General features: G+C 48.5%; 1 protein-coding gene across 3 annotated transcripts in view; it reads left to right on the top strand.

Annotated features, from left to right (window-relative positions):
• The window catches only part of trappc8 (trafficking protein particle complex subunit 8), a 43,627-nt gene that overhangs the window by 6,697 nt on the left and 9,103 nt on the right, over window positions 1-27,827 (top strand). Inside the window, exons 3-27 of one of the 3 annotated variants that reach the window (XM_030771672.1) lie at window positions 1,524-1,607; window positions 5,322-5,411; window positions 6,048-6,222; window positions 7,342-7,495; window positions 7,737-7,824; window positions 8,093-8,376; window positions 11,377-11,492; window positions 11,662-11,812; window positions 13,336-13,436; window positions 13,683-13,788; window positions 14,013-14,144; window positions 14,404-14,628; window positions 15,517-15,625; window positions 17,919-17,933; window positions 18,212-18,406; window positions 18,956-19,119; window positions 19,219-19,293; window positions 19,510-19,609; window positions 19,754-19,899; window positions 20,027-20,460; window positions 21,913-22,105; window positions 22,348-22,444; window positions 26,744-26,812; window positions 27,144-27,193; window positions 27,423-27,629. In XM_030771672.1, the coding sequence (XP_030627532.1) occupies window positions 1,524-1,607; window positions 5,322-5,411; window positions 6,048-6,222; window positions 7,342-7,495; window positions 7,737-7,824; window positions 8,093-8,376; window positions 11,377-11,492; window positions 11,662-11,812; window positions 13,336-13,436; window positions 13,683-13,788; window positions 14,013-14,144; window positions 14,404-14,628; window positions 15,517-15,625; window positions 17,919-17,933; window positions 18,212-18,406; window positions 18,956-19,119; window positions 19,219-19,293; window positions 19,510-19,609; window positions 19,754-19,899; window positions 20,027-20,460; window positions 21,913-22,105; window positions 22,348-22,444; window positions 26,744-26,812; window positions 27,144-27,193; window positions 27,423-27,629 (3,560 nt within the window). The remainder of the gene's footprint in view (window positions 1-1,523; window positions 1,608-5,321; window positions 5,412-6,047; window positions 6,223-7,341; window positions 7,496-7,736; window positions 7,825-8,092; window positions 8,377-11,376; window positions 11,493-11,661; window positions 11,813-13,335; window positions 13,437-13,682; window positions 13,789-14,012; window positions 14,145-14,403; window positions 14,629-15,516; window positions 15,626-17,918; window positions 17,934-18,211; window positions 18,407-18,955; window positions 19,120-19,218; window positions 19,294-19,509; window positions 19,610-19,753; window positions 19,900-20,026; window positions 20,461-21,912; window positions 22,106-22,347; window positions 22,445-26,743; window positions 26,813-27,143; window positions 27,194-27,422; window positions 27,630-27,827) is intronic. The other 2 variants (XM_030771674.1, XM_030771673.1) reach the window with 2 other exon arrangements.

Genomic DNA, 27,827 nt, shown 5'->3' with positions numbered 1-27,827 from the left:
AAAACTCAAACCAGCGCTGAGGTCAACCCAAACACCTACAGCCCTTAGACTCACACTAAAACTCAAACCAGCACTGAGGTCAACCCAAACACCTACAGCCCTTAGACTCACACTAAACTCAAACCAGCGCTGAGGTCAACCCAAACACCTACAGCCCTAAGACTCACACTAAAACTCAAACCAGCGCTGAGGTCAACCCAAAGACCTACAGTCCTTAGACTCACACTAAAACTCAAACCAGCGCTGAAGTTAACCCAAAGACCTACAGCCCTTAGACTCACACTAAAACTCAAACCAGCGCTGAGGTCAACCCAAACACCTACAGCCCTTAGACTCACACCAAAACTCAAACCAGCGCTGAGGTCAACCCAAACACCTACAGCCCTTAGACTCACACTAAAACTCAAACCAGCGCTGAGGTCAACCCTACAGCCCTGACACTCACACTAAAACTCAAACCAGCGCTGAGGTCAACCCTACAGCCCTTAGACTCACACTAAAACTCAAACCAGCGCTGAGGTCAACCCAAACACCTACAGCCCTTAGACTCACACTAAAACTCAAACCAGCGCTGAGGTCAACCCAAACACCTACAGCCCTGAGACTCACACTAAAACTCAAACCAAACCCGACAGGTTCTCAAAGTTTTGCCTAGGCTGCCTAGGGCCTTTCCTGTCAGGCAGAGTGTGCCTGTGATGGTGTCTGTTCTGTCAGGCAGAGCGTCAGGCAGTTCCTGATGTCTCCGTGGTTCTGATGCTTTGAGAGCTTTAGTTTACCTTCCAGCGTGGTAGTTCTAGTCAGTGCCGCTCACTTTAACCATGGTTCTGAATGTGGCCTGGTTCAACACAAAAGACAGGAAATACACTCTCCTTCCCTTTCCTGTGTGTGGTGTGTTTACTACATGTACCCATCCTTGTCTTTTTGAAAGCTCAACCGTTTTCCCTACAGGAGACTGAGTGAAACATTAAGTGTTTTGGGGTTTTTTTTTCATTTTAAAAATGGGATGTTGTACATTTACAGTAGATTAGGACAAACCTGCCCTCTTTCCCAGTCCAGCACGTCTAAAGTCCTAAGGCTCCGAGGCTTGTAAAACGCAGAGGTGGCGTGCCTAAAGGAATCCCCGTCCCAGGAATCTGCAGTAATTCCAAAGGAATCCCTGTAACAGGGGCGTGAAGTCATCTGTTTAGTGTATTGTCCTCGGGCTTTTTGTGTCATTGACTGGCAAAGAGAGCAATGAGTTGTCCAGCTCTGATCCAATACTTGGTCCCGTTACCCTTTTCCCCGTGTGTAATGCTAAGTCCTCTAGAGAGTGAAGAGGCTTTTTCAGATTGTACAGGTGGTTTTTGGAGGGGTTGGCTGGGGCGGAGGGTAGGGCTACATTTCCACTTGTCTTCATCTCTAACACTATGACTTTAACGGGATACACTGGCTCTGTCTTCCTCCCTCTTCTCCCTCTCTGTCTCTCTCTCTCTCTCTCTTTTCCTCCTCCTCTCTCTCTCTCTCTCTCTCTCTCTCTCTCTCAGACCGCTCTGTTAAAGCGAGCGTTCCCTGGTACTCAGACTGGAGAGAAACACTCATTCAGCTCAGCTCATCCAAATACTATACAGGTATTCTCCCTTCGCCCGCCCCATGGGACGGGACAGGGGCGGGGGGGTGATGTGGGTGTCTTGTCATCGGGAGGGGTGGTAGTTCTCTCCTGGGCTCACTCACTCCTCTCTCTCACTCTCTTTCTCCGTAGCAGAACTGTAGCTAATTCTCCTCTCTCTTTATCCAGTTTTGTCTCTTCTCCTGAGGTGGTGGTCTTCCTGTAGCCCAGTTCCCGAGTGTCTAACAGAGAGACCTGGCTCACTGGACAGTCGAACAAGTCGCATGTTACAAATAAACACAGTTTTCACATCACCTCCTTAGAGACAGGAATATATGTGTTTGTGATGAATTAATAATAATACAACCATTCACTTGCCAAGGGTGTCTGTTGTCCAGTGAGTCATGTTGCTCGGTGCTGACTGGTGAGACTAGATTCCTGTGTCCTGTTTCCTCTAACATAGCATAGCGTTTCCTCTCCTCAGCTGCAGCTCCTGTTTGATGTATGAAAACTCAGAACACACCCAATGTCTCTCTCTTAGACATCAGAGGGGTGTACAACTTTCTCTGAATATCAGATTCATTTTTAACAATTGGAAATTCATTTTTAATCGATTGGCCTACTTAAAAAAAGTCCAAAGAATTTGCCTTGACTGGCTTTCATTTTTCGAGACGTTAAGAGAGAGACTTGTAATGTGTTCTCTTTGCTCTTGTCTGGAAGATTAACTGTTCTCTCTCTTTCCTTATTATTGGTTTTCTTTGATCAAACTGTTCTTTGTTTTGAATTGTATATTTGTTTTTATAAATCTGCTGTAAGATGAAATGACTGATGTTTGATAATGTGTGGAGATCATTTGATCAGCGATGTAGTTGGGCGGGAATACGTCTCAGGATTGCTGGAGATGTTCACCGACACGTGGGCGCGGCTGGACCGTCACGTCTCTGTCCGGGGAAAACGCCGCTTAACCCTTTTTGCTAATGTTATTGTAATCCTTTATGATCGTACCGCACCGCAACATGCTACATCAAATAGAGCTGTATCGTGTCGTGTCTTATCGTGTATCGTATCGTATCGTATTATGTCGCATCGCATTGTGTCGTATCGTACCATTGGCTGCTTAATATATATCTTTCATGTGTCAGCTCGCTGATTATATATCGAGATGTGTGTCATATGGGTCTCAGAGGTAAAGGCCCACAGCCCCAGTTGGTAATGGTGTTTTTGTTTCCATAACAGTGATCTCGTTACTGGCACATTCATCCAGCTCAGTGCTACAGTCAGATGGAAAAAAGGAAAAACAGATGAGTGCTAGGTGGAGAGTGTTTCCGCTGAAGGCTGTTTTTAGCCGGAGAGTGTCACATAGGTCCACGCGCGTTAGAGTCTTCTCTCGACAACGTGACTTCATTCGCCTCGCCTCACACTTCTCTGAACGCACGCCGCCATGTTTTCCTTGGATTCCCTGAACTCGGGCGGCTCGCCTCATTACATACTTATTTTCTGGATAATTCCGAGAGAACGATTGATTTGGATCGGACAAATGCGGAGGAGCTCGTTTAGAGAAGCCTCCGGAGAATCGTTCCGGCGCTCGCTGGTCTGCGTCACGTCTCAACAGCCCTTTTCTGTCCTTAGATAAAATAGGCAGAGAGATATCGAATGTGTGGGTTAAACATAGGGAGAGAGAGAGAGAGAGAGACTGAAGATTTGAGAGTACTTTAAGAAGACTGCCCAGCCTGGAATAACCTTCTCAACCAGAAACAGCCTTTCCCTGATCATCAGACTTGATGGAGTCTGTGCTGCAGAATCATGTGCTAAATTAACCTACTTCACCGCAAATCAAAAGATTATAAAAAGGAAATTAAAATTAAAACCTGAGCCAAGACAGGAGGTGTGACTTTTGTCATTTTTAAGACGGCCAAGCCAGGCTAGGCTTCTCATGTAGAGGCAAAGATCAGTTTTAGCAACGTTAAAAGACAAAGGAAATCAATGTCTGTTTGTGGGTTGAGATGTTTTCAGCACAGTAAAGCATTTAAATGTGAAACAGTATTTAGCCTTCTACCATGTCAGAATGTCTAATGACACTGACCAGGTCTTTTTGGTATTTTGCAGTCACGGTTATAAGTGATGCTAAGCTAGGACGAGCGAGCTAGTCATTCATTTTTTATGCAGCACAGCATAATGTAGCACTGGAACACTGTTCGTGTGTCCCCGCCACTGACTGGCCGTGTGTCCCCCCGCAACTGACTGGCCGTGTGTCCCCCCGCAACTGACTGGCCGTGTGTCACCCCGCCACTGACTGGCCGTGTGTCCCCCCGCAACTGACTGGCCGTGTGTCCCCCTGCCACTGACTGGCCGTGTGTCCCCGCCACTGACTGGCCGTGTGTCGCCGCCACTGACTGGCCGTGTGTCGCCGCCACTGACTGGCCGTGTGTCCCCGCCACTGACTGGCCGTGTGTCGCCGCCACTGACTGGCCGTGTGTCCCCGCCACTGACTGGCCGTGTGTCCCCGCCACTGACTGGCCGTGTGTCCCCGCCACTGACTGGCCGTGTGTCCCCGCCACTGACTGGCCGTGTGTCGCCGCCACTGACTGGCCGTGTGTCCCCGCCACTGACTGGCCGTGTGTCCCCCCGCCACTGACTGGCCGTGTGTCCCCGCCACTGACTGGCCGTGTGTCCCCCCGCCACTGACTGGCCGTGTGTCCCCCCGCAACTGACTGGCCGTGTGTCCCCCCGCCACTGACTGGCCGTGTGTCCCCGCCACTGACTGGCCGTGTGTCCCCCCGCCACTGACTGGCCGTGTGTCCCCGCCACTGACTGGCCGTGTGTCCCCCCGCCACTGACTGGCCGTGTGTCCCCCCGCCACTGACTGGCCGTGTGTCCCCCCGCAACTGACTGGCCGTGTGTCCCCCCGCCACTGACTGGCCGTGTGTCCCCCCGCAACTGACTGGCCGTGTGTCCCCGCCACTGACTGGTCGTGTTTTCCCTCTTCTGAATGTCAGTGTCTATGGCTGATCGGTGGGGTCGTTTGCTGAGGGGGATTGTATGCTGTCGTGTTCCTTTAGATTCGCGGCTGCCACTGAAATTCACGCTGTGAATCTCACTGGTGGAATACACAAAGTGTTCCCCGTTTTGTTTGTTTGTTTGTTTGTTTGTTTGTTTGTTTGTTTTCCTTTATTTTTTTTTAACTCCAGCAGTCTCTGATGTAGATGAAAATTGATTTGTCTCTGTGTGGGAATGGGATTTCGATATCTTAATTCTCATATCTTAATAGAATGGGATTTAATTATCGTAATTGTAATATCTTAATAAGATTGAATTTGAATATTTTAATTCCAATATCTTACTGAAATGGGATTTGAATGTGTTATGTGTCCTTTTGATAACTCTCTAATTTGTGAAAACCCACGCTGAATGTGCGACGTGTCTTTATCCTCAAGTGTTTCTTCCCTCAGCAAAGTAGTCTAAGCTTTCAGTGTTCAAATCTCTCCTCGATTCATGCTCCAAAACTTTCAGTGTTCAAATCTCTCCTCGTTTTATGCTCCAAAACTTTCAGTGTTCAAATCTTTCTTTGATTCGTGCTCAGCTCCTCTGTAGAGTCCTGCTAAGTCATCTGTCTGCACACTGTTTGTGTGTTCACAACAGAGTACTGGTTCAATCTGTAATAGTTCTCATCGAAGAAATGTTGATGATCTGTGTGTGTGTGTGTGTGTGTGTGTGTGTGTGTCTCTCTCTCTTATAGCAACGACTCCCTGGTTTGAAGCATACAGGGAAAGCTTTCTGCAGTCCATGCCAGCGTCTGACCATGAATTTCTCAACCACTACTTGGCCTGTATCCTTCACTCACTGCACAGATGCCACCTGCTGGATTTACCACCGCTCAGTCTCAAAACCTCTCTCATCTAAGCTCTCCACTAATCACAGATTGACTAATGCTGTCTGTGAGACCGCGTTAATGAGAACTGTATGCAGTGTTGTAGTCTCTCACACTGCTTTTAGGCCAGGCAGCTGTCCAGCTAGGTTCATTTGTTCACACTGTAGTGTCTTTATTACAGCTGAATCAGACCTGGGCCAAATGAGTAACTGATGTATTCAAATGCCGCGGCCCTGTTCCAATTCCCCTCAGTGTTCACTTTCCTTTTGACCTTGCTGTCTGCATGAGCAGGGTTGATGTCAGTTTTGATGTTTGTTTGGTGTTGCTTTGAGACACTCACTCTGGCGGGAATTTTAGTGACCTCCGTAGAGAAGGGCAGGAGGCAGAGAAGCCATGTGGAAGTGTTGGGACAGAATCCAGTCAGTCACCTGCAAACTTGAACCTGACGTCTTTAGAATAAGCTCTCGATCCTTTATGTGTCCACCCTCTGTCTGTGTGTAATCCTTGACTCGGAGGATGCGTACCTGTGCCTGTGCCTGTGTGTGTGTGTGTGTGTGTGTGTGTGTGTGTGTGTGTGTGTGTGTGTGTGTGTAGGCATGCTGGTGGTGTCCTCTCGTGAGGCGGTGCCCGTGGAGCAGTTCTCGAGGCTGTCTCAGGAGCAGCACAGGATCCAGCACAGTGGGGAGCACACCTGGCCCAAATGGTTCATCCCGAACACACTCAAATACTACGTCCTGCTGCACGACATCAGCGAGGGTGACGAACAGAGGTCTGTCTGTCTGTCTGTCTGTCTGTCTGCCCGTCTTTCTCTGTCTGTCTGCCCGTCTGTCTCTGTCTGTCTGCCTGTCTGTCTGTCTCTGTCTGTCTGCCTGTCTGTCTGTCTCTGTCTGTCTGTGTGTGTTTGTACATCTGTGTATGTGCGTGTGCACGTTTATGCTTTTGCTCATGCATGTGCATATGTGTGTCTGTATGTATGTGTGCCTATGTGTGTCACTGTCTGTGTCTATGTGTGTGTCTGTGTCTATGTGTATCTATCTGTGTGTGTGTTTCTGTGTCTGTTTGTATCTAGAATGGTACGTGTGTGTCTATGTCTATGTGTGTGCCTGTATGTACGTGTATCTATGTGTGTGTCTGTGTGTGTGTACGTGTGTGTGTGTCTGTGTCTATGTGTCCCAGTTAAGATTGTCTGGATTGTGTTGATTTCACTGGTGTTGTAGAAGTCTTAAACATCTGCTTGTGTTTTTTTGAGCTGTTGTTATTGGCAGAGAGAACTCTCTCTAACTACCGACACCCCGCCCTGTCCCTGTCTGTTTAAAGAGCACCTCCAGTACTACAGGTTAACGTGAGAGTATCCCAGCATTGATACAACAGACAGTGAAGGATTCAACCTTGCTAATGTCATTTAATTTTCTTTTAAACTTATCTGAGTCATATCTTTTCTCTGTGGCCTTGTGTTTTCTGACTCCTGTGAGTCATAGCTTTGCGTTGTGTGTGTGCTAGTCATGGCCAGAGAGTGCACTGATGTTCATGCTTATTGATTTACTCTGACTCACTGTGTCACATTGCTGGTCGTTGTGTCTGTTGGGTTGGTGTCTGGAACTTCTCTCTGTCCACCTGTCCCTTTATCCCTGTGTGTGTGAATGGTTGAAGAATAAACTGGGTAATCTCTCTCTCTCACACTCTTTCTCTCTCTCTCTCTCTCTCTCTCTGTCCCTCTCTCTCTCTCTCTCTCTCTCTCTCTCTCTCTCTGTCTCTGTCTCTGTCTCTCTCTCTCTCTCTCTCTCTCTCTCTCTCTCTATCTCTGTCCCTCTCTCTCTCTGTCCCTCTCTCTCTCTGTCCCTCTCTCTCTCTCTCTCTCCCTCTCTCTCTCTCTCTGTCTCTGTCCCAGGGCGGAGTCAGTGTATGAGGATATGAAGCAACGGTATGGGACCCAGGCCTGTTACCTGTTGAAGATAAACTCCAGGGCAGACTCTGCGGGGTCAGATGAACAGATGCCTGATCCCTGGAGTCAGTACCTCCAGAAGACAAACTTACAGAACGCTGTGAGTACCGCTGCAGTCTGACAGCAACACCAACACAACCGCAGCTGCATACAGCCAAGTCACGGTCATCAGACACAACATGACAACCATTACAAGACATGAACATAGACCGCAGTCAATACAGCTCAGTGCAAAGGCATCTGGCGTCTGATCTCACTCCTCTCGGCCCGTGTGTGTGTGTGTGTGTGTGTGTGTGTGTGTGTGTGTGTGTTTGTGTGTGTGTGTGTGTTTGTGTTGGTAGGAGTTTTACGAAGACACTGTCATGAACAACATCAGTGTGGAGAACAACTTCGGCACTGAGGAGGACGGCCTTGACCCCGCGACCTCAGGTAAACATTGACCAAATGACCGTCGCAGAGAAGAACCCAGCTGGGCTGGAAGGTTTCTGCTGCCACATGTCCATGTCAAAAGATTTTGTTCTAGTCTGGATCTGCCAAAACACTCAACTTTCATTAAACAAATAAAGAAAACAAGATAAAGAAAGCATGGTTTTCTGGAGTTTGAATGTCTGTTGTCATTTTTGGTTCTGAGCTGAGGCAATGCTGGAGTGGCTTTACTATTTGAACGTTATTCTGAACGTGCATTTTGCGTTTGTAGAACGAGTCTCTGACGGTTTAGAGGCTCATCCTCTTAAACTGGACCAGTCAGCAGAACCCGCTTATTCTGGCATCCCTAGTGAACCCATTGACAGCTTAGAGACTCCGAGACCACTCAAACCGGCCAGCGGGACGGCGGGCGTGGCCCCCAGCCCCACGGGAACCGCCCATGGGGCGTGTCTCACTCTGAATGACCATGACCGCATCAGACAATTCATACAGGAGTTTACCTTCAGAGGACTGCTGCCTCACATAGAGAAAAACATACGCCAACTCAACGACCAGGTACACATATACACACACGCACACACACACACACACACACACACATATGGAGAGTTTCTTTTGTTCGTTGCGGGGTTAAAACAGATGACTCAGCAGACATGAATTCAGAGACAGAACTCAGACGCCTTTTTCTTCTTCTTTTCCTCAGAACACCTCCTCTGTCTCTTTCAGTCAACACTCTCTCCCTCCCTCTGTTCTCTCTCTCTGTTCTCTCTCTCTCTCTCTCTCTCTCTGTTCTCTCTCTCTCTCTCTGTTCTCTCTCTCTCTCTCTCTCTGTTCTCTCTCTCTCTCTGTTCTCTCTCTGCCTTTCTCTGTTCTCTCTCTCTCTCTCTCTCTCTGTTCTCTCTCTCTCTCTCTGTTCTGTCTCTCTCTCTCTGTTCTGTCTCTCTCTGCTTTCTCTCTCTCTGTTCTCTCTGTTCCCTCTCTCTGTTCTCTGTTCTCTCCCCCTCTCTCTGTTCTCTCTCTCTCTATTCTCTGTGTTCTCTCTCTCTGTTCTCTCTGTGACCAGGCTTTGTAGGCTGAGTCTGTTGACAGGCAGTTTTATTCTCCTTTTCTTTGGTTATAATTTGCTTGGTGATAGTCTGGAGGCTCTGGGTGTCAGTGTGACATCTGTCAGTAATATCTGTAGGCATCATTATCGTCTGTAATATCATTAATGTCAGTGTAATATCATTAATGTCAGAGTAATGTCAGTTTAGCGTCATTAATGTCGGTAGGCATCGTCAGTGTCAATAATATCAGTAATTTCAGTGTATTATCAATAATGTCAGTGTAATGTCAGTAGTTGTCGGTGTAATGTCAGTAGTTGTCGGTGTAATGTCAGTAGTTGTCGGTGTAATGTCGGTGTAATGTCAGTAGTTGTCGGTGTAATGTCGGTGTAATGTCGGTGTAGTTGTCGGTGTAATGTCAGTGTAATGTCGGTGTAATGACGGTGTAATGTCAGTAGTTGTCGGTGTAATGTCAGTAGTTGTCGGTAGTTGTCGGTGTGATGTCGGTGTAATGTCAGTAGTTGTTGGTAGTTGTCGGTGTAATGTCGGTAGTTGTCGGTGTAATGTCAGTAGTTGTCGGTGTAGTGTCAGTAGTTGTCGGTGTAATGTCAGTAGTTGTCAGTGTAATGTCGGTGTAATGTCAGTAGTTGTCGGTGTAGTGTCAGTAGTTGTCGGTGTAATGTCAGTAGTTGTCGGTGTAATGTCAGTAGTTGTCGGTGTAGTGTCAGTAGTTGTCAGTGTAATGTCAGTGTAATGTCAGTAGTTGTCGGTGTAATGTCAGTAGTTGTCGGTATAGTGTTGGTGTAATGTCAGTAGTTGTCGGTGTAATGTCAGTAGTTGTCGGTGTAGTGTCAGTAGTTGTCGGTGTAATGTCAGTAGTTGTCAGTGTAATGTCGGTGTAATGTCAGTAGTTGTCGGTGTAGTGTCAGTAGTTGTCGGTGTAATGTCGGTGTAGTGTCAGTAGTTGTCGGTGTAATGTCGGTGTAATGTCAGTAGTTGTCGGTGTAATGTCGGTGTAATGTCAGTAGTTGTCGGTGTAGTGTCAGTAGTTGTCGGTGTAATGTCGGTGTAATGTCAGTAGTTGTCGGTGTAATGCCGGTGTAATGTCGGTAGTTGTCGGTGTAATGTCAGTAGTTGTCGGTAGTTGTCGGTGTAATGTCAGTAGTTGTCGGTAGTTGTCGGTGTAATGTCAGTAGTTGTCGGTGTAGTGTCAGTAGTTGTCGGTGTAGTGTCAGTAGTTGTCGGTGTAATGTCAGTAGTTGTCAGTGTAATGTCGGTGTAATGTCAGTAGTTGTCGGTAGTTGTCGGTGTGATGTCGGTGTAATGTCAGTAGTTGTCGGTAGTTGTCGGTGTGATGTCGGTGTAATGTCAGTAGTTGTTGGTAGTTGTCGGTGTAATGTCGGTAGTTGTCGGTGTAATATCGGTAGTTGTCGGTGTAATGTCAGTGTAATGTCAGTAGTTGTCGGTGTAATGTCAGTAGTTGTCGGTATAGTGTTGGTGTAATGTCAGTAGTTGTCGGTGTAATGTCAGTAGTTGTCGGTGTAGTGTCAGTAGTTGTCGGTGTAATGTCAGTAGTTGTCAGTGTAATGTCGGTGTAATGTCAGTAGTTGTCGGTGTAGTGTCAGTAGTTGTCGGTGTAATGTCGGTGTAGTGTCAGTAGTTGTCGGTGTAATGTCGGTGTAGTGTCAGTAGTTGTCGGTGTAATGTCGGTGTAATGTCAGTAGTTGTCGGTGTAATGTCGGTGTAATGTCAGTAGTTGTCGGTGTAGTGTCAGTAGTTGTCGGTGTAATGTCGGTGTAATGTCAGTAGTTGTCGGTGTAATGTCGGTGTAATGTCGGTAGTTGTCGGTGTAATGTCGGTAGTTGTCGGTGTAATGTCAGTAGTTGTCGGTAGTTGTCGGTGTAATGTCGGTGTAGTTGTCGGTGTAGTGTCAGTAGTTGTCGGTGTAATGTCAGTAGTTGTCAGTGTAATGTCGGTGTAATGTCAGTAGTTGTTGGTGTAATGTCGGTGTAATGTCAGTAGTTGTCGGTGTAATGTCAGTAGTTGTCGGTGTAATGTCAGTAGTTGTCGGTGTAATGTCAGTAGTTGTTGGTAGTTGTCGGTGTAATGTCAGTAGTTGTCGGTGTAATGTCAGTAGGCAGAGCCCCAGGACCAGCTGACTAAATGTACTCCTCTCTCTGTTCAGCTCTTTGCAATTTAAGGCTTTAGAGTTCAATAGTTTCACTTTCCCTCTTTCTCTCTCTCTCTCTCTCTCTCTCTCTTTCTTTCTCTATTTCTCTTTCTCTCTCTCACTTTCTCTCTCTCTCTCTCTCTCCCTCTCTCCCTGTCTGTCTTGTGCTTACACATGTGAAGGTTGTATTTGGTCATTATTTTTTGATACATATCCTTAAAAAATTGATGAACTCATTTGAAATTGCTGTTTAATTTTTCTTTGAAATCAATACAATACTTTCTCCCTCTGCCTTTGTCTCGTGTCCGTCGCTGACCTCTGTCTCTCCCCCTCTCTGCCCAGGTGGTGTCAAGGAAAGGTTTGAGCAGGTCGCTGTTTTCAGCCACGAAAAAGTGGTTTGGTGGAGGAAAAGTTCCAGAGAAGAACATTAGTGAGCTGAAGAACACAACTGGGCTGCTGTGAGACTGCAACACACACCTACACACACACGCACACACACATACACAAATAAGCAAAACATCACAGAGTGCTCCATTAAGAGTTAGTTTGAAAAGACTTTTTTTCCTGTGGTTGATAAAGCTGTTTGCTGCAGCCTTAGCCTCCTGACCTTTAACCCTTCGCGGTCAGGTATCCGCCTGAGGCTCCGGAGCTGCAGATCAGGAAGATGGCAGACTTGTGTTTCCTGGTTCAGCACTATGAACTGGCCTACAACTGCTACCACACTGCCAAGAAAGACTTCCTGTCCGACCAGGCCATGCTGTACGCTGCAGGAGCCCTGGTGAGACACACACACACACACACACATTCACTCTTACATTAACTCTCACTCACCCACTTACTCATTGACTCACTCACTCATTCACTCACACACTTGCACACAGATTCACACTGCCAAGACGTCTGGCTTATCAGGCCATACTGCAGGAATGCTGTTCTCTCACACACACACACACACACACACACACACACACACACACACACACACACACATACACACACACCCTGCTGCAGTAAAGCTGTGTTGTCAGGCAGCAATGTGTCTTGTCTCTTTATTTTTGAATGACTGTAAAGATGGATGTGATGTCATCAGACCCAGTGCAGAAGCATCAGGATGAAAGGACAGGGAGAGAGGGCTGACTTTAAAAGGACTGAAACTGATTCTCTAGTTCATTTTCTGTTTCTTCTCTGACCTAGAATCACCGGCTAGTTTGAGGAGATGGACACGCTCCCTGGCTTTCTAGGGCATCTACAGACCATAGTCTAGACACACTCACTCACACACACACACACACACACTCTCACACACTCTCTCTCACACACACACACACACACACACACACACTCTGACAACAGAAGTTTTCGTTTTAGCCGGTTTCTGTTTGTGTGTCCAACAGCGCTAATGTTTGTTCTGTCAGAAACACTCAGGTCATTTGTGCGGTCATGTGACCGTCCTCTCGGTGGGCCTGTGGTAGTCAGCTTTTTCCCCTCCAGATGTAAAGACTGCAGTCGGAAATTCTTTCATTCACGTTTGATTTGGGACGTGAGAAAGTGGATTTATCACATTGTCGTGTGGTAATCTAATGCCTTACAAAAGATGAATGAAGTACATTTGAGAAGTTTTCCCCAGCGCAGAGCAAGAGACCAAGACACTAATGATATGAGAGTTCTCCTCAGTAAACACAATATATCAGTGTCAGGAGGTACCACACGCACACACAGCCTTTCTCCCTCTCTCACTCTCACTCTCACACACACACACACACACTTAGTCTCTCTCACTCTCTCTCTCACACACACAGCCTTTCTCCCTCTCTCACTCTCACTCTAACACACACTTAGTCTCTCTCACTCTCTCTCACACACACACAGACTTTCTCCCTCTCTCACTCTCACTCTCACACACACACTTAGTCTCTCTCACTCTCTCTCACACACACACAGCCTTTCTCCCTCTCTCACTCTCGCTCTCACGCACACACTTAGTCTCCCTCACTCTCTCTCACACACACACAACCTTTCTCCCTCTCTCACTCTCACTCTCACACACACACACACACACACACTCAGTCTCTCTCACTCTGTCACACACACACACACACACACACACAGCCTTTCTCCCTCTCTCACTCTCACTCTCACACACACACACACACACACACTCAGTCTCTCTCACTCTCTCTCTCACACACACACACACACACACACACACACACACACACACATATATATGTGGCCTAGCTACATTAACTCTCTTGTTCTTTCTGTGTCTGTCTGTCTGTCTCTCTGTCTGTCTGTCTATAGGAGATGGCCGCTGTATCAGCGTTTCTGCAGACAGGTGCTCAGAGGCCGTACCCAGACCGCTACATGGACACAGCCATCCAGACTTACAGAGACACGTGCAAGTATGAAACACACACACACACACACACTCTCTCTCTCTTACCTATAGAGTCATGTGATGCTAACACTGCTGTGGGAAACACTTTCTGTGTTTGTGCTTATGTGTGTGTGTGTGTGTGTTTAATGTGTGTGTGTGTGTGTTTAATGTGTGTGTGTTTAATGTGTGTGTGTTTAATGTGTGTGTGTGTGTGTGTGTTTAATGTGTGTGTGTGTGTTTAATGTGTGTGTGTTTAATGTGTGTGTTACAGGAACATGGTTCTGGCTGAGCGGTGTGCTCTGTTAAGTGCTGAGGTGTTGAAAAGTCAGGGGAAATACTCAGAGGCAGCAACTCTGCTCATCAAAATGACCAGTGAGGTGAGTGTGTGTGTGTCTGTGTGTGTCTGTGTGTGTCTGTGTGTGTCTGTGTGTGTCTGTGCGTGTGTGTGTGTGTGTGTGTGTGTGTGTGTGCATGGTGTCCTCTCGTGTCTGTGTGTGTGTGTGTGTGTGTGTGCATGGTGTCCTCTCGTGTCTGTGTGTGTGGGTGTGGGTGTGTGGGCGTGGGCGTGGGCGTGTTCTGTAACTGTCTCTGTGTTTGATAGGACTCTGACCTGCGTAGTGCGCTCCTATTGGAGCAAGCGGCTCACTGCTTCATTAATATGCGCAGTCCCATGGTGAGAAAGTTTGCCTTCCACATGATTCTGGCAGGACATCGCTTCAGTAAGGCAGGACAGGTAGACACAGCACACACACACACACACCCATACACAGCACACACACATACATACACAAACACGCACACACACATAGATACACAAACACGCACACACACACACACATTCACACTCAGACCACCCTCAGCATGCATACACAACACACACATACAAAACACACCCACACCCCCCCCACACACACACACACTCTCTCTCTTACTATTTCTCACCTACGTGCTCTGTCTCTCTGTCTCTCTCTCTGTGTGTCTGTGTGTGACAGAAGCGGCATGCGTTGCGGTGTTACAGTCAGGCCATGCAGGTGTATAAGGGCAAAGGTTGGACGCTGGCGGAGGATCATATAAACTTCACCATCGGCCGTCACTCCTTCACGCTGCGCCAGCCGGACAACGCCGTGGCCGCCTTCCGCCACATCCTCATCAACGACAGCAAACAGACGGCTGTGCAGCAGGGCGCCTTCCTGAGGGAGTACCTCTACGTTTACAAGGTCAGGAGCCAATCAGAAAGCATCTTGGCCCGGGGGCGGGGTCCCACGGTTACGAGGTTTAGACCCAAATGTCGCTTTTTCTCCGGACCTCTCCTGGGGCCTCTCAGGTTCAGTCTGCATGCCCAGACACACACACTGGGTCTCACAGCCCCGTCAGTCAGCCCTGGTTCTGCTGGACTGGCTGGTTCTGCTGGCCTGGCTGTGGCCGGTTCGTTCATCAGCCCAGAGTAAAGCACATTACCTGTCGACTGTCATTACCTGCAAGCTGTCATTACCTGTAAGCTGTCATTACCTGTAGGCTGTCATTACCTGTCGACTGTCATTACCTGTAGACAGTCATTACCTGTGGACTGTCAGTGGTGAATGAACTGTGCGTGACATGTGCCTGGCTGTTTTAGGACTGATGATTAAGCCTAGCAGGGCTGGTTCATTCTCACTGAGAGGAATCACGTATGAGTCAGCAGTTTTACACATAAAGCACTGAGTTATTTTTGCCTGTTTATGAATGAGTACAAGGACTTTGTGAGTGTGTGTGTGAGTGTGAGTGTGAGTGCGTGCGTATGTGTGTGTGAGTGTGTGTGTGTGATTGAGTCAGAGGTAGTGTGTCGTCATTGTTGTGTGTATGTATGTGTTACTGTTCATTCATGTTTTTCTTTTCTGTGCACTGGAGCTGTGATGGTTTAGCCAGCCGTGCTCTCAGAGAGGTCACTCACAGTCTCTTTCATTATCAGTTTTGTTGTAGTGTGTGGAGCTGCTTCAGCATTCAGGGCACTTTCTTTAGGGTCAACGAGTCTGCGATGTATATATGGGCATTTAGACTGTTTTTTTTTCTCTCTCTCTCTCTCTCTCCCTCCCGTCCCTGTCTCTCTGACCTTTAACCTGTATCAGAGTGTCAGTCAGTCGACCAATGAGAGTGTTCTTCCCCAGCTGCCCCTCCCCTGTCTGTACAGCGCACGCACTCGAGTTTTCTTTGGCCATGAACGCCGACTCGCAGAGGGTACGTGAACCCCACACACACACACACACACACACACACACACACACACACACATATATACACACACACACACACACACACATATATACACACACACACACACACACACACACGCACACACACACATACACATACACACATACATACACACACACACACACACACACATACACATACATACACACACACTCACTCACTCACTCACTCACACACACTTACACACTCGCACACACACATACGCACGCGCGCACTCACACACACCCACCCACGCACACACACACACATGACATGCACTCACTTTTGTCATCTTTGACTATGAATGCCTGCTTGCAGAGGGAAAGTGAACATGCGCCTATGTGAGTGTGTGTGTGTTTGTGTGTTTGTAACTTGCGTCAGTAAAAGCAGAAGTAATTTTGAAGTGGGAACTTCAAATGAAGATGGGAGAGCGGATGAGTGCTGAGCTGCCTTGACTTTAAATGAATGAATAAATGAACCAAAAATTTAAAAAAAAGAATGCACTTCCAGACTGATTGAAAGCAGCCCTTCCAATTAAAGATTGGAAACCAAAAAAGCTATCTTACTGCAGAGATGGGAGGTGGCGTCAGATGAAAGGCAGGTGAATAAGGAGCAGATAAAAAAAATGCAGTGAATGACCAAGGCAGCGCAGCCCTGAGGACAGGCCCGCTCTGTAATTAAACAGACAGTATCCAAACTGAGAGAACCTTATGTGTGCATGGTCACGCGCGCACACACACACACACACACACACACACACACAGTTACACTCGCTCTCTCGCACACACACATACGCACACACAATTACACTCGCTCTCTCACACACACTTACGCACACGCACACAATTACACTCGCTCTCTCACACACACACACACACACACACACACACACACACACACACACACACACAATTACACTCGCTCTCTCGCACACACACATACGCACACACAATTACACTCGCTCTCTCACACACACATACGCACACGCACACAATTACACTCACTCTCTCACACACACACACGCACACGCACACAATTACACTCGCTCTCTCACACACACACACACACACACACACACACACACACACACACACACACACACACACATACGCACACGCACACAATTACACTCGCTCTCTCACACACACACACACACACACAATTACACTCGCTCTCTCACACACACACACACACACACACAATTACACTCGCTCTCTCACACACACATACGCACACACAGTTACACTCACTCTCTCACACACACATACGCACACGCACACAATTACACTCACTCTCTCTCACACACACACACACACACACACACAGAATGAGCTCCAGGTGTAATCTGAGATGACTCTCAGTCATAAGAGAGAGAGGGAGAGAAATAAAGACAGACAGACAGATAGAGAGACAGACAGACAGACAGAGAGACACAAGATGTCTTTCTGACACTGGATCAAAGCAGGTCCATTATCCCTAAATACACAGAGATGTAGAGAGAGAGAGACAGATGTAGAGAGAGAGAGACAGATGTAGAGAGAGAGAGATGTAGAGAGAGAGAGCTGCAGAGAGAGAGAGAGCTGCACAGAGAGAGAGAGAGCTGCACAGAGAGAGAGAGAGATGTACAGAGAGAGAGAGAGATGTACAGAGAGAGAGAGAGATGTACAGAGAGAGAGAGAGAGATGTACAGAGAGAGAGAGATGTAGAGAGAGAGAGAGATGTAGAGAGAGAGAGCTGCAGAGAGAGAGATGTATAGAGAGAGAGAGAGAGATGTGTAGAGAGAGAGAGAGAGATGTATAGAGAGAGAGAGAGAGAGAGAGAGAGAGAGATGTATAGAGAGAGAGAGAGAGATGTAGAGAGAGAGAGAGAGAGAGAGATGTGGAGAAATGTGGGCTGGATGTGCTCTGTGACTGGGTCCAGAGGTTCTAACAGGTTATAACGTCACTAAAATGATCAGCACGGAATGTGAATCCGTTATTTTAACACTGCATTGATGCTACAGTAATGTTGACAGCTGTGTGTGAAAGACAACAGTGTGCAGATTATAAATGACACCTCCTCACTGCACCTCCTCACACACATTTCATGACCCAAAACGATAAAAGGAGGGATAAGACAACAAATATGATTTGTCATTCAGATAGTTAATGAAAATAATTAAAATAATGATGATAATTAGAAACACAGTGTTTCATTTGTGGTCATGAGAGAGAGAGAGAGAGTGGACTTCTGAGAGACTCATGTCCTGGTGTTGCCTTGTCTGTTGTGTGAACTGCAGGTGCGAAGGAGCCAGGTATCACACAGTGTCTGCTGATTGATTATCGATCAGTGATCATTCAGATGAAACGTTGGTTATTGATCATGTCTCTTGATCATGGTTTTGATTACTGATGATTATTTGATTATTGAAGATTGATCAGTCAGATGAGAACAGTCATTTTTTATGATTATTGGTCGGTCTTTTGACTGTGGGTGGTTATCCACATCTCTCTGGACCGTGGACTGTATGATTCATTTAATGAGATTTGATTGATTTAATGAGATCAATCGATTGACTGATAATTGCTGTAGGTGAGAAGCAGGCGGCAACGCACGTGTCGTTGGATCAGGAGTTTGACCGTGACCTCTCTCAGCTCTGGAGGGAACTGGAGGAGCAGCTGGTTGCCGTGGCAAATAAGGGCGTGGTCCCCATCTCGTTCCAGCCCACCCAGTATTGTCTGAACAGCCAGACAGACAACCTCAGAGACCCGCTGGCTGTGGTGGAAGGTAGGGTTCTCTTTTCTCTCCTTTCTCTGACCCTGTTTCTCCTTCTCATATAATCTACATTCATCAGACATGGAGAGCGCTCTCTCTCTCTCTCTCTCTCTCTCTCTCTCTCTCTCTCTGTCTGTCTGTATCTTTCTCTCTGTCTGTCTGTCTCTCTCTCTCTCTCTCTCTCTCTCTCTCTGTCTCTCTCTCGCTCTCTCTCTGTCTCTCTCTCTCTCTATCTTTCTCTCGCTCTCTGTCTCTCTCTCGCTCTCTCTCTGTCTCTCTCTCTCTCTATCTTTCTCTCGCTCGCTCTCTCTGTCTGTCTGTCTCTCTCTTTCTGTCTCTCTCTTTAGGTGTCCTTGTTATTGGGATTTAGATGTTTGTTCATTTCTTTGAAGGGGGCACATACTTGAATGCTTTGTATTTGTGTGTATGTGTGTGTGTGTGTGTGTGTGTGTGAGTGACAGTGATCCGTCAGACTTCCTGTGGCTGTTCTGTGTGTCAGTGTGTCACTGATCGGCGCTGTTAGAATAAGATTTAATGTAACCCTCCCTTCTGCTGTTCCAGAACCCATCATTGTGGAGGTGGTGTTCAGGAACCCTTTGAAGGTTCCGCTGGCTCTCTCAGAGCTCTCTCTGCTCTGGAAGTTCACAGTCAAAGACTTCAGTGGTCCTCAAGGCGGCACAGTCAAAGAGACCATCACTAACGAGAAAGAGTTATCTACATCACATGTAAGACACCCTGCTCTGCTCTCCACGGCTCAGGTCTGCACCTCGTATCTGAAGGAATCTGGGTTTGATTAAGCTTCCCTGTCTTCATTTGTTTTCCAGACCAAATCTCTGAATGACATCATCAGCACTGAAGTTATTTCTGACTTCAGGATGAGTCCAGAGGAGACCAAAGTGGTACGTCTTGTCTCTTCTTCTCTCTCATCTCTGTGTCTCTTTGACTGCCTCTCCTTCAGCCTGTGTTTGTCCTTGCTCTTGTCTGTCAGTGTGAGATGACTTTTGTGATGACTGTCGCATTTCTCTGTTAGTGTGAGATGGCTTTTGCTCTTCTCTGTCTGTGTGAGATGACTGTCGCTCTTCTCTGTCCGTCTGAGATGACTGTTTCTGTTTCAGGCTCGACTGAAGCTGCTCCCTCATCAGACTGGAGAGTTACATGTTCTGGGTGTGGTTTATAACCTGGGCACAGGAGATGGTACCAGCAGCACTGTGGAGGGTACAGCACATGTCAACACACACACACACACACACACACCCACTCACACTCATTTTTGCTCATCCATGTACTCACAGGCTTGTACAAACACTTTCTCTCTCTCTCTCCGTCTCTCTCTCTCTCTGTGTGTGTGTGTGTCGACAGGTGAGCTGTTGTCTGTGCGTGGTCGTCAGGACCTGGAGATTCAGGGACCACGTCTCAACATGACCAAAGAGGAGAAAACGTCGGTCAGGCACGGGCCCGATCGCCGTCTGGACCCCATCATAACCCCGCCCATGCCTCTCCTCGAGGTGGGTGTGGTGTGCTAGCCCCCCCCCCCCCCCCCCCCCCCCCCCCCCCCCAACACTATGTGCCATTCATTCATGGCTCGTCACAGTTTATAATGGGGGGAAAAATCTCTCTCTCTCTGTCTCTCAGGTGTTTTTTATTAATTTTCCCACCGGGCTGCTGTGCGGAGAGATCCGGAAGGCCTGGGTGGAGTTTGTGAACGTCAGTGCCGTTCCTCTGACCGGACTGCGCGTCGCCTCCACCCACACGGAGTTCTTCACCTTCGGCAGCGCCGTCTCCGACCTCACCCCCGTCACGCCCACCGCCGCCGAGCACTGCTCCGCCTACAAAACCGTGGCCACGCCCCCCTCCGCGGCCTCCGTCACGTTAGTGTCGCCCGAGGTGTTCGGGGGCGCCGGGGCCGAGCGCCCGGCGGTGGCGGAGATCCCGCTGACGGGGGACGTGTTGGGTCCCGGGGAGGCGCTGCAGATCCCGCTGTGGCTCCGCGGGCCGGACCGTGAGGGCGTGCATGAGATCAACTTCCTGTTCTACTATGAGAGCACGGTGAAGGGCTCCAAACTCAGGTACAGATACAACCACATTACAGATACAACCCTGTCTGTGTGTCTGTCTGTGTGTGTGTTTGCACGAGGGTGTGTGTCTGTGTGTGTGTCTGTGTGTTGGTGGGTGTCTGTCTGTGCGTCTGTCTGTGCGTCTGTCTGTGTGTGTGTGTGTGTGTGTGTGTGTGTTTGCACGAGGGTGTGTGTCTGTCTGTGTGTGTGTTGGTGGGTGCGGGTGCGTGTGCGTGTGCGTGTGTGTGTGTGTGTGCGTATATGTATGCGTGGGTGTGTGTGTGTGGCACAGCATGTCCTGAGCTGTGTACTCTAACAGAATTATCAAAGAGTTGTGAAAAATACAGCAGCTACTGAAGTGTTAGTGTACTGTCAGGATAAACAGCCATGTCCCCTGTCTCCTGCACCAAACAAAGACAGTTTTAACACAGCATGTGGAGCGGCCATCTTTGACCCACCCATCTGAGACTTCTCTGCTGATCAGTATCAGTATAGGGGGGAGAAAAAGGTATTAGGGACACTGAAATGTTCACTGAACGAGGAAAAGTTTAATGGAAACGGATGTCCATTTCACAAAGTTTTTTGACTGTTTGTGGAACTGCAGTGTTGTGTGTGAAAAAGCCTTCACTAGCTGTCTCTCTCCCTCACTCTGTCTCTCTTTCTCTCTCTCTGCCTGTCTGTCTGTCTGTCTGTCTGTCTCTCTCTCGCTCTCTCTGTCTCTCTGCCTGTCTGTCTCTCTCCCTCTCTCTCTCTCTCTCTCTCTCTGCCTGTCGGTCTGTCTGTCTGTCTCTCTCTCTCTCTCTCTCTCTCTGCCTGTCTCTCTCTCTCTCTCTCTCTCTGCCTGTCTGCCTGTCTGTCTCTCTCTCTCTGCCTGTCTGTCTCTCTCTCTCTCTCTCTCTGCCTGTCTGCCTGTCTGTCTCTCTCTCTCTGCCTGCCTGCCTGTCTCTCTCTCTCTCTGCCTGTCGGTCTGTCTGTCTGTCTGTCTCTCTCTCGCTCTCTCTGTCTCTCTGCCTGTCTGTCTCTCTCCCTCTCTCTCTCTCTCTCTCTCTCTCTGCCTGTCGGTCTGTCTGTCTCTCTCTCTCTCTCTCTCTCTCTCTCTGCCTGTCTCTCTCTCTCTCTCTCTCTCTCTCTGCCTGTCTGTCTCTCTCTCTCTGCCTGTCTGTCTCTCTCTCTCTCTCTCTCTCTCTGCCTGTCTGCCTGTCTGTCTCTCTCTCTGCCTGCCTGCCTGTCTCTCTCTCTCTCTGCCTGTCGGTCTGTCTGTCTGTCTCTCTGTCTCTCTCTCTCTCTGCCTGTCGGTCTGTCTGTCTGTCTCTCTCTCTCTCTCTGCCTGTCTGTCTCTCTCTCTCTCTCTGCCTGTCTGTCTGTCTGTCTCTCTCTCTCTCTCTGCCTGCCTGTCTGTCTCTCTCTCTCTCTGCCTGTCTGTCTGTCTGTCTGTCTCTCTCTGCCTGCCTGTCTGTGGTTCAGTCATAGGGTTCTGCGTCACACGGCTGTGATCTGTGCCAGTCGCTCTCTGAGCGTAAGGGCCACGGCATGTCGCAGTAACACACTGCAGGAGCGAGGGAGCGAGGAGGAGAGGAGCACGCTGCAGGAGCGGGGGAGCGAGGAGGAGAGGAATGGCAACATGCTCGTCTTCATCGACGTGGAGAATGTCAATACTGTGAGTTTACCCACACTCTTCACACACACACACACACACACACTCTTCACACACACACACACACACACACACACTCTTCACACACACACACACACACACACAGTCTCACACACACACACACACACACACACACACACACACACACACACAGTCACACACACACACACACACACACACACAAATTGCTTTTAGATCTTACTAAGCTGCGTTCTCTCTTTCTCTCTCCCTGTGGGTGTCTGCAGAGTGAGGCAGGTGTGCGGGAGTTCCACATCGTCCAGGTGTCCAGCAGCAGCAGGCAGTGGAAGCTCCAGAAGTGCATAAACCCCGGGGGAGACCGAGGTACCGCCCCCTGACCCCGGCTGTCTCTCTGTCACATTGTACCTCTGTGCCTGTTAGTTGGATGTAGTGTACAGTCAGACTGGAGAGAGTTTTACAGAGCCACACTGAACACCCTTAACACATCCTCATTAGAGAGCCATGCTGAACACCCTTAACACATCCTCATTAGAGAGCCACACTGCACATCCTTAACGCATCCTCATTAGAGAGCCACACTGAACACCCTTAACACATCCTCATTAGAGAGTTTTAAAGAGCCACGCTGAACACCCTTAACACATCCTCATTAGAGAGCCACACTGAACATCCTTAACGCATCCTCATTAGAGAGCCACGCTGAACACCCTTAACGCATCCTCATTAGAGAGCCACACTGCACATCCTTAACACATCCTCATTAGAGAGCCACACTGAACACCCTTAACACATCCTCATTAGAGAGTTTTACAGAGCCACACTGAACATCCTTAACACATCCTCATTAGAGAGTTTTAAAGAGCCACACTGAACATCCTTAACACATCTTCATTAGAGAGCCACGCTGAACACCCTTAACACATCCTCATTAGAGAGTTTTACAGAGCCACGCTGAACACCCTTAACACATCCTCATTAGAGAGTTTTAAAGAGCCACACTGAACATCCTTAACACATCCTCATTAGAGAGCCACGCTGAACACCCTTAACACATCCTCATTAGAGAGCCACGCTGAACACCCTTAACACATCCTCATTAGAGAGCCACACTGAACATCTTTAACACATCCTCATTAGAGAGCCACACTGAACACCCTTAACGCATCCTCATTAGAGAGCCACACTGAACATCCTGAACACATCCTCATTAGAGAGCCACGCTGAACACCCTTAACACATCCTCATTAGAGAGCCACACTGAACACCCTTAACGCATCCTCATTAGAGAGCCACACTGAACATCCTGAACACATCCTCATTAGAGAGCCACGCTGAACACCCTTAACACATCCTCATTAGAGAGCCACACTGAACATCCTGAACACATCCTCATTAGAGAGCCACGCTGAACACCCTTAACACATCCTCATTAGAGAGCCACACTGAACACCCTTAACACATCCTCATTAGAGAGCCACACTGAACACCCTTAACACATCCTCATTAGAGAGTTTTAAAGAGCCACACTGAACATCCTTAACACATCCTCATTAGAGAGCCACGCTGAACACCCTTAACACATCCTCATTAGAGAGCCACACTGCACATCCTGAACACATCCTCATTAGAGAGCCACACTGAACATCCTGAACACATCCTCATTAGAGAGCCACGCTGAACACCCTGAACACATCCTCATTAGAGAGCCACACTGAACATCCTGAACACATCCTCATTAGAGAGCCACGCTGAACACCCTGAACACATCCTCATTAGAGAGCCACGCTGAACACCCTTAACACATCCTCATTAGAGAGCCACGCTGAACACCCTTAACGCATCCTCATTAGAGAGCCACACTGAACATCCTGAACACATCCTCATTAGAGAGCCACGCTGAACACCCTGAACACATCCTCATTAGAGAGCCACACTGAACATCCTTAACGCATCCTCATTAGAGAGCCACACTGAACATCCTTAACGCATCCTCATTAGAGAGCCACACTGAACACCCTTAACGCATCCTCATTAGAGAGCCACACTGAACATCCTGAACACATCCTCATTAGAGAGCCACGCTGAACACCCTGAACACATCCTCATTAGAGAGCCACGCTGAACACCCTGAACACATCCTCATTAGAGAGCCACACTGAACATCCTGAACACATCCTCATTAGAGAGCCACGCTGAACACCCTTAACACATCCTCATTAGAGAGTTTTACAGAACGTCCTTAACACGTCCTCATTAGAAAACTCTGAACACATCTAAACCAGTATTTCACAATCTGTTCACAGTCTCACACACTCCCAGTCTCTCACACACACACACTCCCAGCCCCTCACTCACACTCCCAGTCCCTCACTCACACACACACTCCCAGTCACTCACTCACACACACACTCCCAGTCACTCACTCACACATATACACACACACTCCCAGTCACTCACTCTCTCACACACACACACACACACACACACACACACTCCCAGTCACTCACTCACACACACACACACACACACACACTCCCAGTCACTCACTCACTCACTCACACACACACACACACACACACACGCTCGCAGTCCCTCACACTTACACACACACACTCCCAGTCACTGTGATTTATGCTCCTTTAATGTTCTGACCCGGCTCCTCGGTTCTGACTGTGGTCACCGGACCTGAAACGTAACCGTGATGCCAGAGAGTGGAAATCCTGTCTTTATTAAAAAACGCTGTCGGGGGGAAAAAGAGCGTTGTCTGGCTTCGCCTCTCTGCCCTCGATCTCTTCTGTGTCTCTTCTGTGTCTCACTTGTTTTCAGCAGAGTTTTGTGTTCCCATTTGAAAGATAAGAAACTGCCTCATTCGTCGCCCTGGCAACTCTCTCACCCCTCCCCCAGCGCTGCTTCTTTTGTTTCTATAGTAACTGGGGTCTTGTCCAGATGCCGGCGAGGTGCGTTGTCCCCTTTGCCGACGTTGAGAGCACCGAGAGAGATCTTGGCCACCCAGAGAGCCCCCATTCAGAGAGAACACTGGGAAAACCAGTCTTAACGCACTGGAGGCCACACCCCTCGCACGCGCCCCCAGGCCGGCCGGCCGATGACCTCACGCCGTCTGTCAGCAGACGTGGCAGTTTGCCAGGACAGTGAGCGGAGCGCCTATCGCTCACTGTCTCATGCACATGCGTGTGTGATGTGTCACGGGACAGACAGGCAGAAGGGTTAAAAGGAAATGGGGTGACACTGCTTTTCTGCTGACTCATGGGTAACAGTGATTCATCATGGTCATATACCAGTGCCAGGCAGAGACGCTGACTTTACACTCTCTCTCACTCTCTCCTGCGCACGCATGCACACACACGTGCATACACACACGCATACACACATACACACACACACACACACACATACACACACACACATGTATACGCGCATACACACACACACGGTGAATGAAGTAGCAGCTCTTAAGTACTGCAGAGAAATTGGGTCACATTGAGTTTATGCTGAGTCGTTGCATATGCAGTAATGACGGATCTGTGAACGTGAACACACACACGCGCGAACACACACGCACGCACACACGCGCGAACACACACGCACGCACGCACGCACGCACGCACGCACGCACGCACGCACGCACGCACACACACACACGCACGCACGCACGCACGCACACACACACACACAGGCGGTGTTGGTGTCGCAGAGTCTTCAGGTGTGACTGTAGAGAGTGTAAACACACAGGTGTTTTTTCTTCTCTCTTCACTGATTGGCTGAAGAGTAAACACACCTGTGTCTCTTACAGAATAGAAGACCCCAATTGTGTTCAGTGTTTCGCTGGCTAACAGTACCATTTCTGCACACACACACACACACACACACACACCCTGGTGTTGTATTAAAAGTTTTGACAGCTGTAATATAGAGTCTGAGAAGCCTATGCCTGAGTGGCTTTTTATTCCCCCAGTAGTCTGAAAATCTGAAAAGTGTCGATTATTATTTTCTTTCTGTTAAGTATATGGAGTCTTAATTGTACTGGAGAAATGTTGCAGCCCACAAACCTTATAACAACCAGTCCCTGAGCTCTGACATTGTGTTTTATGACACGTTATCTTCAACATTATCTTCTCTGTGTGTGCGTGTGTGTTTCCATGCATTGCGTTTTGGTGGTTAATCTGAGCAGGTTAATCTGTATCCTGTGTAAATGTTTGTAATGAGCTCTGGTCTCACAGTGATATGTATATTAATGTATGTGCTTTGAAGACATCAGCTCTTTGACCTGCGTGGAATCTGTAATCAGGATCATTACTTATTCTCAGGTCAGAATCGCAGTGTGCTCAACACTTTTCAAGTGAAAGCGAGCGTGCGCATGCGCATGTCTGCCCGCCTGCCTCCCCGCCCGCCTGCCTGTGTGTGTGTGTGTGTGTGTGATTCATCTGAGGTTTTGTCCGAGGCATAGGCTCTGGAAACAGGAAAGAGGCTCCCAGTGTATCATCCAAATGCACCAGTTCCACTGAACACAAACTTCATAGCGAGAAAGACAGCTCGATACAGGGGAGGAGAGAGAGAGAGAGAGTGGAGAAGAGAAAAACATCAAGGCCGGGTTTTCTTTCATTCTTTTTTTTGTTTTCCTGTCTTGCGTTCTTTTCCTCGCAGACTCAAAGCTTGCCAGCCGAGAAAGAGGGAAGCTGTGCTTCAGAGCGAGCAGGTGCAGGACACAGGAAGGTGAGTCACACGCACTCTTCATCAGAACCGACTCATCTTCATCACTCTGAGCCCACAGGCAAGACGGCCTCGCTGCTCCAGCCGTAGAACTACCATCTCACACGACACGGAGCGGCTCAGCGGCTCCCAGTTTGCCCAGTGTCAGATGTCTGGGTTTTTTTGGGGTTATGACTTATAAAAAGCCGCAGTCGTTACACCCACTGTCCAAAACAGCTCCTTCAAAACGACGTCACACACACATTCCCACATTCTCTCTAGTCACATTAGTGTGTTTGCTGTCTGTTTGTGCCTCTGCACTGACAAACACTCTGCCCTCTCTCGGCTGTCGCAGGTCCAGCGGAGAAGTACACCTTTGCCGACCTTAACCTGGGAAATGAACTGGTACGACTTCCCTAACACATCTGGACAAAGCTCCACATGGGCTCTCATTTTTACTGGGCGGTGTATCTGTTCTCTCTCTTTCTGTCTCTCTAACATGCGCAGGCGCACACACACACACACACACACACACACACACTCGCATGCACACATACACTTGCACACACACACACACACACATACACATGCACACACACTCGCTCACTCTCTCTCTCTCTCTCTCTCTCTGTAGATCGTCAGTTCCACCACGCCATGTGCAGACTTCTTTTTCCGGAGAGGTCTTCCCTCTGAGCCCAGAAAAGGGGGTGTGGTCACAGGTGGAGCTGGTCATACTCGGGGTCAGGCTGTGTCAGCAGTGGGCGTGGCCAGCGATGAGGGCGTCGCCAGCGTGGTGAAGAAGTGCAGTGAGGTGGATCTGGACATCATCGTCCTCTGGAAGGTACCGGAGCTCTCCGCTCTTCCGACCCGCGCTCCTGTGTTTTCTGGGAGGTTTCTGTGATGTGCAGGGCACAAGGGCCTGTGAACGTACTAATAGCAGGAGCAGACAGGAGTCAAATAAGTCTTTTGATAACTGGGTCCTTATGACCTGGCTTTCTCGGTTAACAGGATAAATAACAGATTTGATCTTTCAGTGGCT

Source organism: Chanos chanos, chromosome 4 (assembly GCF_902362185.1).
Source record: "Chanos chanos chromosome 4, fChaCha1.1, whole genome shotgun sequence".
NCBI lineage: Eukaryota > Metazoa > Chordata > Actinopteri > Gonorynchiformes > Chanidae > Chanos > Chanos chanos.
Note: the sequence above shows the minus strand (reverse complement) of the source record. Positions and strands in the feature narration are given on the sequence as shown.